The sequence below is a fragment of the Dermacentor andersoni genome, chromosome 8, assembly GCF_023375885.2.
Source record: "Dermacentor andersoni chromosome 8, qqDerAnde1_hic_scaffold, whole genome shotgun sequence".
Lineage (NCBI taxonomy): Eukaryota > Metazoa > Arthropoda > Arachnida > Ixodida > Ixodidae > Dermacentor > Dermacentor andersoni.
Window position 1 is genome coordinate 11,456,694 of NC_092821.1, and position 16,340 is coordinate 11,473,033.

Below are 16,340 nucleotides of genomic sequence, written 5' to 3' on the forward strand. Positions count from 1 at the left end.
CCGTTTCCTTTAAGCGCCCTAAAATCATGTTTTCCAAAGAACTGTGAGGCAGCACCTTCTAAAGCTAAGACCCGCCTCTGAGCTATCAAGGCGCTTGCAACTGTTTTAAATACGATTAACGTTATTTGCCTACTTCAGGCATTTTCAACATATCTATCTATCTATCTATCTATCTATCTATCTATCTATCTATCTATCTATCTATCTATCTATCTATCTATCTATCTATCTATCTATCTATCTATCTATCTATCTATCCTTTTACACCGACCCAGTGACCTAAGATGTTATGACTGACTTCCCAGCAACTCGAGCCATTAGGTACGTGCGCATGGTTGTCATGACACTGTGGTCTTAGGATAATCGTTATTCCAGCTTCGTCATCTGACTCTCGCCAAGAAGATATCGTCATGCCTTCTAAGCCATTGGCCAAAGTTGCCTAAAGCTTGGTCCACTAGGTATCTCTTTGCTTGTGGTCTTGCTGCCATCTTGGCCGTGGCCTCATTGTAATTCCCGATGTGTCATACTGCTCTCATCATGCCGTCCCCGTAGCGCAATTTTCACACCCTCGTAAGCTATTCGTTGTCATGCAGTCATCGTGATCGTTATATAGCTGTCACTCGAGCTTTGTCATCTTTCTTAATGCGGTCGTCATCACGCCTTCACCGTGATCAACTCGTCGTCATCACATTGTCCTCATACCTTGTCTTGCAATTGTCGTCATTGCCTCGCGGTAATAGCATCGTCATCATGTATTTGTTGCCAAAGTCATCGTGTTGCGGTCGTGATCGTTCCATCGTCATCATTCATTAAACTTCTTCATATTACTCTCATCATGTCCTAGTCACACAGCCATCGCCCTAGTATTGTCAGCTTGGCTCGTAACTCGTTTTAACACTACCATCACTTCAGAAGAGTCATGCCATCGTCGTCATGCATTCGGCATCATTCAGCCTTCGTGGTTATATCAACAGTATTTCTTCTTAGTCATTCTAGCGTAATGTTACCGTCGTCATCCAATCGTGATTATGCTACCGTTGTCATGTCATCGTCGTCATGTCGTCGTGGCCACCATTCTCACTATACTGTCGTGAGAAATTCAATGTCATACCGGCGCCATAATGCAATCTTGACTGCTCTATCGCTGTCGCTTTAACTTCGTCATCTGATTCTTGTCTTGCCATCGTGATCACACCATTGTTGTCACACCGTCGTTGTCATACAAATTTTGAGACAGTTGTCATCGCGCCAGCTTCGGAATACCTTCGTCCTAATACCATTGTGAGGCTATCGTCATCACGCATTTATTTTCATTTATCTTATTCGTGCGGTCGTGCTGCTTCTGTCGTCGTCATTATAACTTCCTTATTCCTCTCTCCTCACGCCGTCGTCGTTAGTGTATCGTCGTCGCACACTCGTCATCCCACTGTCTTCATGCAATGGTCGTCGCAATATTGTTTTACCATCATCAGCACTTCAGAGCCACTAGCACCAACTAGCACTAACAAGGCCAACAAGAAGTTCTGTTGTGTCAGAACCGTTGTTTCATAGTCGCCCTACCATCGATATCGTTACTTCGTCATTCTGGCTTATTCATGCTGTCGTCAACCATTCGTAGTTATGCCACTGTTGTCACGTCGTTGCTGTCATTGCGTCCTCGTAAGACATTCGGTGTCACACATACGTTGCCATGCCGTCTTGATGGCACCATCGTTATCACTCCAGCTTCGTCATCTGGTTGTCTTCATACTCTTTTCGCCACCCCATTGAGCTCATGACTTCGTTGTCACGCTGTAGCCCCGTCATCATTTCAGAATTGTCATGCCAATATTGGCATACCGACGGCGTCACACCACCTTTGGGGTTGCACCGACGGCATTCCTTCTTCGTCATTGCGCCATGCATATGGGCGTAACCTTGGTGAACGAGCACCGTACTAAAGTAACCTGATGCCGCAGGCAGTGAATGTCGCATATAGCAGAAGCAACGGGAGTCTCAAAATGAAGACTACAGAATTTAAATAAGCTTGAGGAATACCGTGTGTCACTACATTGATTGAATGCTAATCGCATTACCATCGACTGTCAACGCGAGATGGGTACTGCCGTAATTTTCGGGGACAAGCAGGACATTTAGCACGTTGATTGTTTGGAAAATCGTCGCGCTATCAATGCTGAATATTACTGTTACATACTGAGTCCGTTTCAAATTGCTTATAGCCGGAAAAGGTGAAGCCAAGCCATATGTAATGCGATTCTTCTCGATGACAATCCGAGATCGCTCACTGCTGCTGTCAGATGCGCGAAATTGAAGGAAATGGATTCGATACCACAGGAACATCTACCTTATAAGCCTCATTCATCGCGCCGCGACATTCATCTGACGCTCAAAGAATCTAGGCCAACAATTCGATGGCGACGCTGCAGGGGATCAATATGTGAACATTTGACCGCTTTCACAGCCCATTCACTTTTTTAGAGATGAATCAAAAGCCGTTGATACGCTGTAAAAATGCATTGCTGACTCAGCTGAATTATTTCTAACGCAATTTGCACTTGGTGTCATTGTTACTGCAAATAAAATGATATTGAATTGTCATGTCCGCCTTGCAAAAGTGGATGACCAGGGCTGCTATCTTGTACACGTTCGAAAAGCCAACGTTCGATGTCGCCTCACGCGATTGGACTGGATTGGCCTAGGCCGCGATATCGGCGCAACCTGGAAAATCGCGCGAGGCGAAATCGAACGTCGGCTTTTCGAACGTGTACAAGATAGCGGCCCAGCGCAGCTGTTGATAACGACCACTCTACTTAATAGGCTCGGGCTCGTACCCACAATAATATGTGCCTCTTTCATCCTTTTGTTGTGTATTTTTACAAAGTGCAATACCTCATGTGTTCTGATTTTATACGTGTTATTTCTGAAAGCAAAATTTTGCGTAGTAACAGATCTCGGAAAGCCGTATGATAACACCAAAGCATTCGGACTTGAGGACTGAATAACCAGCGAAAACATTCAGTGTAACTTTATACCACAGACAAACAACTCAGGAAGATAATTCGTGAGCTCGTGCTATAGTTTAATATGCTCTATTTCCTAACACGCGCTAACGATAGGATTGGTACGTAAGTACCTGTCGGCGTAACGCGAATAATAAACTGGCATGTGGCTACGGAAACATCCTTTTCGGCGCAAGTTTCTATGTTTCAAAAAAAGCGTCTTACACTTACGGGGTGAAATAGGCCTCGTAGCAGTGGCCATTGCATAAGTACGTTCGAGAAAGCAATTCTTTTTTATTTTTGAGTGCTCAACGCAGAAAAATAGCGTCATGCTCCTGGGAAGGCCAGGAATCAGTCATATGTAGTCAATCCACTTGTAACGTGGCACGACAGTTGTGTACTTTATTGCGGTATAATCGCGATTGCTTTGTTTCTCAAGTGCAGGTGGTCCTGATTTCGAGGTCATGGCTGTCCCGCATTTCAGTAGACATCGCTTCAGACGAATGATTGCATGTATAACTCTTCTACATGTGGCGGGCAGTGAGGTGAGTTACATCGGTCTACTAACTTGCCATGTGGTATTTGCCTCGGGATACGCCTAAAAGGGTGCATCTGGAAGCCGCGAATTATTATTTAGGATCACCTCGTCATTTTGAACAATAAAATATTGACGGTGTGTGTGGCACACAACTAAATAATTAGTTTATTTTCTCGGCAAGAGTAGTCCTACGTAAAAGCATAAAGACGTTCACATAAGTTCTTCGCAGAAATACGCTTCTGCATTGTCATGAGTTTTGTAAAGGCTTTGTGAGATTTGAGTGAAGCCTGGTACATAAGTAAATACATCTCGTCATAAATTTCCACAAAATTTACAAATCATATCTAAATTTCACCTTTAGAAAACATTTTCGGGATACGATATGTGTACGTGACACTTCCACCTAAATTAGTGTTCTACGTCCACCGCCTCGAGAGTGAGCGGCATTGACTAACACTCCCGGGCTAAACTTGCACACAGATACCAGAAGAAAACGTGGGCGTGATGGACCCGGCGGACGCTTAAATGGTGAAGCAGCGCACGCGTCATGTGGATTATGCGAGTCTGATGTCATCGTTGACGCTGGTTTCCATTTTAGTTTTTAGTTATATATTTCAAGTGAAGCAAAACAAACAACTTCCCTTACGCTTTCGCTGGTTTCAACGTCCTTGCCTGCGTAAGACTGACTTACACATTTATTGTTTTGTTGTATATCATGTTTACAATAAAGGATTTAAAATGTTTTAATTGTTAGGCTCAATCACACATTCATTGACTTTGGCCGAAAAGAGAAAATCTCGCGCCACTCGTTTTGCAGAGTAAGCAGTTAATAGCATAGAACTGGCAAAACAATTGCATACACAAGGACACTTCTTTGTCTTTGTTGCTTCAACGTTATCCGTACTTTGTATCATCTATACTGCTTCTTTTACCTTTTCCAGTTTTTACTAGTAATCACTATTTTATACACGAATTCTAAACTACACACTCCCATTTTCGTTAGATTTCACGCACATATAACGAATTCAGTTTTACAGACGGTGCACGAGTTGGAGTCGGGCATGTCAAAAGGGGTAGCTGCCCCATGCCGTCGTCCGACTCATCCACGTTAAGGACGTTGTCGAAGGAAGGAATATGTTCTCACTGACAACGAGGAGTACTGGGTTTATTTACTATATCTACGTGAGCAGTGGAGAACATTACTTCTCATCAGTCTAGCATGACTGAATTGAAACAGACTGAGGAATCGAAAAGTCTGCTTAAACACGTTCTGTCCTCCCTAGATACCTAGGTGAGGGAAATCTGCCACTCCACCTTCATCCAATCAGAGCGTCGAAAGTTGTCGAAGGACCCGCGTTGAGAGCGAGTTCACAACCGCACCTTTGTTCAATGCAGTGCTGGATTAAGGGGGCTGCAGCCCAGGGCCTCACCTCCGACAGTAGGAGAAGGAGGCCCATTTATTCCCACCTGCTTAGTATATGCAACCATGGGCAACGAGACTTCGAGCGACATGTATGAAGCGAGAAAACCAGAACGAGCAGACGCCCCTACCCCCCCCCCCCCCCCTAATGTAGCAGCATGCGTTGAGCCTGATCATTTGGGGAGAGCTTGTCGAGCTGCAAAAACAGGAATCCCCCGCCACTACGGCGGGGCCTTCTTAGAAAGCCAAGTGCGTTTGCATGGAAGAGTTTTTGTGGTTTCCTGTCAGTCCGTCTATCCAGTGCTGTCTGGAGAGGAGGGTCAAGGGGGAAACAACTAAAACACCTAATGTGGGATGAGGACCTAAATCTCCCTTGCCCCTCGTCACAACCACGCCAACCTCCGCCTCTCAAATAGTTCCGCCGCTGTCCTTCTCATAGAAAGGATGTGCTGCAGTACCCAACAGTGCCTCCCATTCCGTGATGGTAATTTGGGCGCGGGAGGAGGAGTCCGATAGCAGATGATGTTGAGTCTGATGGCAGAGTCTAGGCATGAAAGGAAACAAGACGTCACATGTGCTTTTGTCCCCGTCCCATGGGGCATTGAATGTTCACTGTTCGGGCTAGGGTTGTGGAAGAGTGAGGGGAGAAGTTGAAGAGCTGGACACACAGGCCTGTCTCATGGTACCATTCCTGCCTAGTGGCTGCGCACCCTCGCGCGCGCTCGACAAAAAAATAGGTCAGACTGGCCGCCGAACATTCCAGAAAGAAGTAGAAAAAAAAAGACTCAAAGGCAGCGGTGGGTGCGTAACTGCGCCCGCGCTAGGAGTCACCCTCTCCCCTTCATCTCGCGCTCGGCTTCGACGGGGCGAACGAAAAATCGAGAACCTCCCAGAAGAGATGATCGCTCCTAGCCAATAGGAAGACGAGACTGGAACGGGAGAAGGAGTGAGTTTGTACGGAGAACGAGTGAATTTGTAGAAGGAACTCTATGCGTATGTGAACGCCTGCTTTGGCGCTAGTAACTGACAGACACGGCGCGCGTCTATAAACGGAATTTGATCGCGGGAAGCGATTCAGCTCCGAGCCACCGGTTAAGCTTGCACAAGCCCGCCCGCTGAGGAGCTCTCGGGGGACGCAACACTCTCGGCCAGCCATGGACTATCCAGGCAGCGTGCGCCAGTCATCGAGACGGCCACCGTTGGACACCTGCGATCGCGTCGGACTGACGAAGTGCCCGGTGAACAATTAGCATCTATTCATGGGAAAACGCTCGGTCGGAAGCATCAAGATGGTGCGTCCAAACGAAAGGCGAAGTTAGAAACAGAAGAGCGTGAAAAGAAGCTACCAAAGGTGACAAAGTACCTACTGAAGGCAGGTTCCGTGGAGCAGTATCATCGCTCTACATAGAGTCCGTGTCAAACTCCCAATAGTACCGACTTTGCTTCTGTGGAGGACTTGCCAACTCCATCACCACGGTTTCCTGGCAAGAAGAAAGGTTTGACTCATATTGGTTGTCTGGATCCTGTAAAAACGGTGCCAACCTCGGTCGTCCATATTTCTGGGCAACCGACACTAACCGAGTCCTGTCCTGTCCCGGAGTCAGCAACGTCTATGCTACTCGGCCCCTGCCACAGACCTTCAGGTGTCCGGTCCGCCAAGCCCGATTTCTACTACTGCTGATCAACAGGTGTCAAACCTCCCCGATGAGCCTCCTTCTACTCACAAGCGCCAGGAAACAACACTCCAAGAACCGACTCACTTGTTTCCTGTTAGCTCGGCTTCAAATAATCATGTTCCCACCCACAAAGTGTGCCTTGAGAGGATGAAGGCGACGGCTTCTCGTTGCGGCAACAGAGAAGTACATACACCCCTGCAGCAAGAGATACGTTGCGAAATTCTCCGAAGTGACCCTGCTAAGTGGCCGGACGTTGTTACTGACAGCTTTCGGAGTGTATGCCTTGAGAAAGGGTCATTGTATATTCAAAATCGGGCAGAAAATCTTCCGTCTTCCGAAAGGTAATACAAAACTCAGAAACGCTATATGTCACCTCATCTTTTCGTGCGAAAGGATGTAAATGGGGAGGCGTACGAGCGACACTGGTTAATGTACTCGGAGTCCAAAGGTTCCGTTTACTGTTTCATGTGGAAACTATTTTCGATTTCAAGCAACCCCAGTGCTTTCACCACACGCGACTTTTCTGATTAGAAAAGAGCAGAAAAAAAGGTTTGCGTACATGAAAATAGCGTCGAGCACCGGAACTACGTGGCAGCATGGCTCGCCCGCTCAATTGACAAGGAGCTGGTTAAACATCTTGTTACATAGACCGCTTACTGGACAGAGGTGTTGAAGCGCGCAGTAATTGTCGTTAAGCTTCTAGATGAGCGCAGCCTAGGGTTTAGGGGTAGTGAGGAGATTTTTGGTTCACCGAGAAATGGCAATTATGTGGGAGTGCTTGAGGTCATTGCGAAGTTTGATCCCTTTCAAGAGGAGCACATCAAACGCTACGGAAACAAAGGAAAAGGTCACCCATCGTATCTGTCAAAAACCATTTGTGATGAATTTATCGAGTATATGGCAAAGGCTGTCAAAGGACGTCTCGCTGACGAAGTGAAACGCGCAAATACTTCTCTTTATTTGTTGATTCGACTCCAGACCTTACTGACGTTGATCAGGTGTTTTACGATACTATTTAAATGGGAAAGTGTACGAACGCTTTCTTGGATTTGTTCCAATTGAATCGCATACCGGCTTGTATCTTTTGGATACCGTGATGTCCCTCTTGGCGACCAATGGCATCTCAATTGGTGATTGTAGGGACCAAGCTTATTATAATGCTAGAAATATGTCAGGAAAATCCAAAAGACTGCCGGCTCAAATGAAACACCTGAACGAATTGGCAGTCTACGTCCCGTGTGCTGGTCATTCACTGAACTTAGCAGGCGCGTGTAGTGTTGACAGTTGCCTTCAGGCATTCAAATTTTTCAACGGTGTTCAGAGACTATGTGTTCTTTGCTGCCTCACCTAAGCGATGGAGGTATCTGTTGGACAGCATGGGCGGCACTGGCCAGCAGCTTGTTTTGAAAAGTCTCTATGACCAGGTGGTCAAGACACGCTGAACCATATAAGGGCATTTTGAAAATTTTCAATGCAGTCTTGTGTTGCCTTGAAGCTATATCAAAGAACGAGGAAGAAAACAGTGCCACTAGAAACGAAATGCACTCTTTCTTCAAGAAAAGGACAAAACTAGAGACTGCATTCATGACGATTTTCGGGAATGAAATCGTGGAGCGCTTTGACTAAACAAGCGTAGCACTTCAGAAACCAGGCCTAGACATTTCAACTGCTGTAGACCTGCTGAACTCTCTTGGAAGCTTTGCTAATTCTTTGCGACCTCTCTTCGATACCTTCGGAGAGAAAGCACGCACTCTAAGTACCAATCAATATTATCAGGATGAGGGCAAACGCATCGCTTTGAGTAAGCACCCGGAGGGAAAAAGCGACAGTGCGCTACAAGGTAGAAAAAAGTTTATCGTAGAGACCTACAATGTTGTGCTTGACAGTCTAGGCTCTGCTTTGCGAGTGCGAAAGGCCGCCTACACTGAACTCTGCGAAAGGTTCGGTTTCTTAAAATTGACGACAGAAGTTGGGAGCGAGGCCTCTCTGGCACAGCAGGCTGAGAAGTTGGTGAAAACCTGCAAAAATTATTTGGAGCCAGCATTTCCCGCTGAAATCGTTCAGTTTGCGAACTTTCTGCACAACTCTGTGTGCCAGGACACGAGTACCCTGGGAATAATGAAGTTCCTGTACGAAAAAAAGCTTATTGATGTGTTTCCGAACCTTTCTGTTGCGTTGCGAATGTACTTAAGCATACCCGTGGCGAGCTGTGAGACCGAACGATCGTTTTCCAAGTTGTCGCTGATAAAAAAGCGTCTTCGTTCGAGCCTCATTGATGACAAGGTGAACTCTCTTGCTATCATGTTCATTGAAAGCGACCTCCTCTGCCATCTATCCTTTGAACAGACTATATCTGATTTCGCCAAAGCGAAGGCGCGAAAGATGCCATTTTAAAAGAGGACTGTTTGCCCTATACATGAATAGTTCCAATAAGTTCGTTGTGTCGCCTCCCAGCCTCCACGTTGCCAATGAAACGCTGAGCAGTGTAATTCAAGATATGCAAATCTTCGTTGTTCATTTCTTGTTTGTTCTTCTTGTGATACTTAGCGTGCTTATAAAGAACTGTATTTTTGTTGTTTTTGATAGTGCCACGTTTATTTGGTGTCGTCCTTGCTTGTCTTACCTGTAACGAACATATTTTTAAATAATGTTTTGTAATTACAGTTAGTAATTTTCATCTATATTCTAGTGCATTTTTATGGTGGTTGTATTACCTTAAGCATTGTATATATCTATTGCATACTTATAGAGTAGCGTGTATAACGATTACTGCAATCTGATGCTTTAATATTACTAAAGAATGTTTTGGATGCAAAAATGCGTCTCCTCACGAGATTAAACTTAGTGATGCAAACAAAGCCTAGCTTCAGAAGGATCGACATCTGAGCTGTGTTGTCTTTTCTGTGTTCTTGTTCGTCTTGAATGCACCAAACTTTTCCTTAAAGCCTAGCTTTTGCTGAAAACAGAATGCAGAGGAATCACAAAGTGAACAAATGTGTTGGTGTTTACAACAGCACGCATGTCAAGGAAGTTTTTTTGTTTTCCTTACAACAATAACAATAATATTAATCCCGTAGATCGCACTTCGTTCTTTTTCATTTGGTGGAATTAAAATGAAACATGGCATATTTCCAGTAGCGTAGCAGGCGAGAGGGGGGGGGAGTCAGTATAGGGAAAGGGGGCCTTCATGCGCATTAGCCCCATTTTCCTTATTCCGGCCCTGGTTCAATGAATACACAGAAAGGAGAGGAGCTTCCTAGACAGGGATTGTCATGCTTGACACAAGCTGGTGCGTCTTGGTTCCTGGGATGACCCAACAGTAAGCTTAAGCGTCTGTCAAACAACCGTGCCGTTCACCGGAGTCCGTAAGGAAACACCGTAGAACACACTTTTTCAGGAGTTTCTTGCTCCCATTGGTTCGTGACAGCGACAGTGAACCACCAAACAACACTCGAACGGTCAAACGTGTCTCGCCTTGCTGGCGCCGCAGTTCTGTCCAAGGGGGGCGCATTGTTAGCTTCACGAAGTGATTCGTCAGAGTGGGAGAGGGGAAGCTAGAAAAGTCACTACCCCCGCTGGCTGATCATAAGAATGGTTTATATCATTTCTATCATCACTACTCACTACTTATGATTACTTATTTCACACTTTCTGGCGATCCCTGCATAGTGCAGAATGTAGAACTGTTAGGTAGGGTAAAGTGCAGTGACCATAGGTTAGTGAGGGCTTGGATACATCTCAATTTGAAAAAAGAAAGAATAAAATTGGTCAATGAGAAATAGGCCAACCTAGATGCAGTAAGGGTAAAGGCAGAGAAATTGTGGTTGGTACTTGCAAACAAATATGCAGCTTTAGAAGAGAGAGATAAGATGACATGAGGTAATGAATGAAACCGTAAGTAGGCTGGCTTAAGAGGCATCTATAGAAGAGGGAGGTAAGGCGCAAAAGCCAACCAGTAGGCAAGATCTCCCATATAACAAAGGACCTAATAAAAAAAACGACAAAGAATAAAAGTGTCAAACTCCACAGATAAATGGAATGCACGGAATTGTCAAAACTGATCAAGAAGCCGAAAATAAGGAATATTTGAAATTATAACGTGAGAAAAACTGAGGAAGTCGTAAGAAAATGCACGCAGCATGACATCAGTCCGAAGGAACTTGGTATAGGACAAACCAAGATATATGCACTGAACTATAAGCAAGGTAATAAGATCGGCAATCTCGAAGGTATAGTAAAAGCAGCGGAAGAATTTTGTACTGATTTGTGCAGTACCCAGAGACGCCACGCTACCTCCATTCAAAGCAGTTATGAGCAGGTTGTAGAGATGATCTCTATGACTAGCGATGAGGTCAGAAGGGCATTGCGAGACATCAAACGGGGAAAAGTGGCAGGAGAAAATGGAAAGTCCATTTAATGAAAGATAGAAGAGACATAATGCTTGACAAGCTGGCGGCTCTCTATACGAAGTGTCTATCGACTTTGAGGCTCCCAAAAACTGGAAGTATGCAAATGCTACACTAATCCATAAAAGGGAGACGTTAAAATAAAAAATATATATATATAAGCCTAATAGCTTACTGCCAGTATTATATAAAATATTCACCAATATAAATTACAATAGAATAAAGGCAAGAGTCGACTTTAGTCAACCCAGGAAACAGGCTGGCTTCAGGATGGGATACTCTACCATAGCTCACATCCATGTCAATAATCAGGTTATTGAGAAATTCGCAGACCACACTCAGCCTCTCTCTATGACTTTCACAGAACAGGAAAAGGCATTTCAGTCAGTAGAGGTACCACCAGTCATAGAGGCGTTCGTATAAGGGGACATTGCACTAACGCGTAAAAGGGAGACGGACAGGAACATGAAAACATAGAGGCATTATTTAATCAAGGAGTACTAACCGCTAACGTAAATATCTTCAAAAACATCTATACCGATTCCATACATACATTATTTCTACACGAGAAAAGTAGGAAGATACCTATGAAGAAAGGCATGAGGCAAGGATACACAATCTGTCCAATACAGTTGACTGCGTGATTGGAGGAAGTATTCACGCTACCGAACTGGAAAGGCCTAGTCGTAAGGATCGATGGCGAATATCTCAGCAACCTTAGCTTTGCAGATGGCTTTGTCCTGTTCAGCAACACTAGAGACGAGTTCCAAAAGATGATTGAGGACCTAGCAGAGAGTGTAACAGTGCGGTTAAGGAATATATACAGAAGACAAATAACCTGGCAAGCCAAAAAAATTTCATGATCGCAAGTCAGCCTCCAGAGTGTGTGCAAGAGTAGGTTTACATAGGTAAATTACTCCCATGGAACCCTGATCACGAGAAGCAAATTCCCAGAAAATGGGTTGGAGTGCCTATGGCAGATATTGTCAGCTCCTAACTGGAAGCTTACGATTATCATTGAACAAGCAGGTATACAATCAGTTAATTTTACCGTTGCTCACATGTGAGGCCGAACCTTGTAGACTGACGAAGAACTTTGAGAAAAAGTTAAGGTCCGTGCAAAGATAGTTGCAACGAAGAATGCCGAAAGAAGAAGGCAGAAAGAGAGCGTTTTGTTTCGGAGAGCAAACAGGTATAGCCGATATTCTAATTGACATTAAGAGAATCAAATGGAGATGGGCAGGTCCTGTAGTACGCAGGTTAGATAACCGGTGGCCCATTACGGTTACAGAATGGGTGCCAAGAGAAGGGAAGCGCAGTCAAGGATGGCGGAAGACTAGGTGGTATGATGAAATTAGGAAATTCCCGGGCGCTGGTTGGAATCAGTTGGCGCAGGACATGGTTATTGGAGAACGCAGAGACAGGCCTTCGTCGTGCAGCGGACACACAATATACTGCTGAGGATTTCTGTGCTACCAAGGCTCGTGCAATTTGTAATTTCATTTTGCGATTTGAAGATGCAAATCCGTGAACGCTCGATGACCGTCTGTATTATTTGTAGTCAATGTGCTGGAAGTAATACACCTTTTGCGAGAGAGAGAAAAATGTTTATTTATTTATTTATTTATTTATTTATTTATTTATTTATTTATTTATTTATTTAGAATATGTTTCTCTCATTCAAAAGCGTGGCAGTGCCGCAATAGAGCATATATTCATATATGTAAGTACACAGCATTTAGGTATAGTCATATTGCGACGGTGAAGAATACGACCACGGCACAATGTCCGAGTTACAAAACTAACTTTATTGGGTGTGCCCACAAAAGCAAGCTACACTCGGGCAAAACGGCAGCGACAAGCACGTGCGCCGATCATTGGAATCTGATCTGCGGGTAAGAGGCGTGAATAATTCCAGGGTAATCGGTAGTGCTCATGTGCTTTCGAGAATGTCCAACACTATTCGCATCGTGCATGCGATGTGTTTACAGGTTCAGCGAAACATACGGGTTGTTTGCATTTACCTGAAAAGAGCAGGTCGAGTCGGCTTGCCCTGCTAGATGATGTCTGTCGAGTTCAATTACAAGCAAGGTTGTCAGGCTCAACGAGCATTATGTCAGGCGGAGTTCAGCGGATTGCGTCGGGTAGGTTGGCCTAGCCCCATTAATTCGCGGCGCGCTTGTAAGCGCAGATGGGTCGGGCCATTACCCCCTGAACAGCTTTCAGGCCTGCGCGTCACGTGATGTGATGTCGACGACGTCACTACGCGCCGGCTGGGAGGGCCGCGAGCACTTGCTGCGCGCTCGCCTCGCAAGAACTGTCATCACACACAGGTTCCTCGACCGCCAGGCTCACGCGATTTATCCGGGTAATTGTAATAATTAACACAAGGAAAGGAATAATACATATTTATTGATCACAGCATACGTAGTCTGTAAAGTTATTTACCACTACAGAATGTTCGCGGCTGAAATGGATGACAGCAAATGATATCGCGCTGTAATATAGGCACATGTTGCCTTTTATACTCTGTACTATACAATCATAACTGATAGCCAAAAGAAGCCATTGCAGTGATAAGAAGCACGCACAGTAACAATACCCGAGAATAGCCATTTGTTTATTAATGTACGTACTTCAGCCTCAATATAATGACAGAAAGCAGAACATAGCACACTGCAATTCCAAAGCAATGTCAAAAACTGGAACACTAAAACCGTACTGTCATTTTAATTGTAGGTTAGACAAACACATTATTTCACTCATTTATGAGATTGAAAAATACAGCTTTTCAAAGGCATAAAACACAACACATTGCATTTCAGAGTCAAAGACATGCGAAAAACACTCTGTCCATTAAATACACTGGTGGCCAAATTCTGGACTATAGTAGGATAAATAAGTGACGCAAAGAAGAACTTACTGCACTGTACAGGTATAGACATCCACAAGACACGCCAACCGACAAACTAAATTACACAATAGCTCTGTACGTACTCTGCACAAGAAAAGCACACACAGCTTCAAGTTATCACAAATAAGTCATTCACCCACCACAGCTGATGTTTAATTCAATAAGAAATAAAGAAACATGTCGCATTGACCTGCCAAAAACACTACAATTTCAAATTTCAAAAAAAAAAACTGCCCTTTAAATCGAGGCTGGAAAATATGAACGAAAAAAACAAAGGAAGGCTCATTGCATAGCAAAAGGCAGAAGTTGGCCGAAGAAATCACATCAGAAAACTGCAACAAAATACCTGCAGTGCAATTTAAATCAATTAAATGTCCATAGCACAAGTATTGAAAATTACATTTCAAGAAAGATTTGAGCTTTTCGCTTTTTTGCCCTCTGGTCTTTTCTAATATTTAGATGATCATTCCTTTGTTTGCACAAGTTGCTCAGCATTATGCTTGCTGCACAGTTTGCAAACAGTGCGACAAAGAGCTCGTAGGCGTGCTCATTTTCACATGCATCTATGTGCTCAACCCTCAGCAGAGAGTCTAGAATCAGTTGCTGAAGGACACTCCTTTGGTTGGGCCATGGAAAAACTGTGTGCAGGCACTTTGTGTCAGCACCTTTTAACTACAACCTTCGTGTACACGACTACTGTAATCACAGGGCAGAGGGAAATTTGAGGCCACCTCGGTCTGGTAGGCCGATTAAGGAATGGGTGTCCATCCATTTCGGTCTCATTTCCAGTAACAATCAAGTGTCCTCGGCAACTTTAACACTTCAGAAATTTCATTGTAGCATGCGCACAATACCCACCAACATAACCAATACCTGGCATTCGTGCTCTTAGCGCATCAAGGTCATCGTTGCTAACATAAACATTAAAGGAGGTGCCTACATCTCTGACACTGTTTCTTCGATGCTTCTGAGGTCATCAGTGTTCATCCTCGGGAGGGCATTTTGAAAGGGAATCCTGCCCTCTGTTTCATAGAGTTGTCAAACGGATATTTGGTACTGCGTACCATTCATCTGCCTGTACTGTCCAAAATTACACTCGAGAGGATCCGTTTAAACTTTCCCTAGTAGGAGTTACTGAAAGAGAAGCTCACTCATGCACTACTATACCAATTCCAGCAACGATTGAGCAGAGAGCCTTAGGGCGCTCAATGTCGGCTTGGTGAAGACTCCAGTGTCGTGGCCATTAAATTCCCAGACGTCGAGCCATGTAATTAAAGCATTAAGAAAGGGTACTTTTCGGTCACCTGTTTGGTATGACATTGGTTCTTCATAAACATTACGATGATGAAAGCCTTCATTGGGTGTCTTTACGTTGACAATACCCCACCAGTGAAAAATCGTTTTGATAAAGTATGCTGTTGCTGACACATGCTGAAAATTGGCTTCAATACTGCGAGCTGCCAGGGCTGCGGCTACGTGTGAATTAAAACCTGCAGTACCCGCATAACATTCTGCCTTACCAAGTTGCTTGGATTAAGTGCCTTCGACGTCAAGCCATACCCATACTTTAGCAGCAGAAATGATTCCTTTTTATGTAAATGTTTCAAATGCCTAAATTAGGCAGTCATTTGAGTTCAGGACGAACATCATTCTTTAAAAGCTCGAAGCGTGGGTAGAAAAGCAAGTGCATGCATTTTTCTGGTTCAGCCAATTATTTATTATGCACTTAAAGAGGTGCACAGGATTTACCACGTAAAATAGCGGTCTATCTGGGTCTGCCGGGTGTAGGCAAACATGACGAAGCATCGGCTTTGGCAGAAGTATATTCATTGCCTTCCTCTTTAGTGAGTTATTGTCACAAACAACAGCCCTGACCCTGTACCCAGTCTCTTCCAAGCGTAAGATTGCCTTCTTCAGTATGCCATGAAGTTGGTCAGCCTGTATGTTTTTTACCGGAAGAATGTGTGCTACCCCCTTGAATGAGCCCATCAGACTTTGAAACACAAATACGTGTACTGATGTAGCTGCCTTGGTGGAATTCACTGCAGCACCACATATGTTCCCACCCTTGTAATCAAAACAAGGCTTGATATGAATTGCGTCAAATATCAACGTGGCGGTGTGTTCATGTGGCTGCAGATGTTTAAATTTCTGGGAAGCATACTGAAGGAAAGTTTCATCGCAAGAATTAATTTCTGAGCAAATTTGAACAAATGAGCACACTTTCCTGATAGTGCTCGGATGGGGCAAAGTTAGTGTACTTGCTCCTCTCAGAAACATATAGGGATACGGCCATATTGTGTGGAGAATGCATGCAAACACAATTACATGTGTGCTGTACTGAATGCGCTCTGCAGAAAGCAGTAGTAGCTGTTCCTTTATAAACC

The 16,340-nt window shown here is 44.4% G+C and overlaps 1 protein-coding gene across 1 annotated transcript in view; it reads left to right on the top strand.

Moving 5' to 3' along the window:
• LOC126526664 (dermonecrotic toxin SPH-like) overlaps positions 1-16,340 on the top strand; it is a 122,964-nt gene that overhangs the window by 16,834 nt on the left and 89,790 nt on the right. The window contains exon 2 of the mRNA XM_050174529.3: positions 3,444-3,544. Within this exon, the coding sequence (XP_050030486.1) occupies positions 3,464-3,544 (81 nt within the window). The 5' untranslated portion in view covers positions 3,444-3,463. The remainder of the gene's footprint in view (positions 1-3,443; positions 3,545-16,340) is intronic.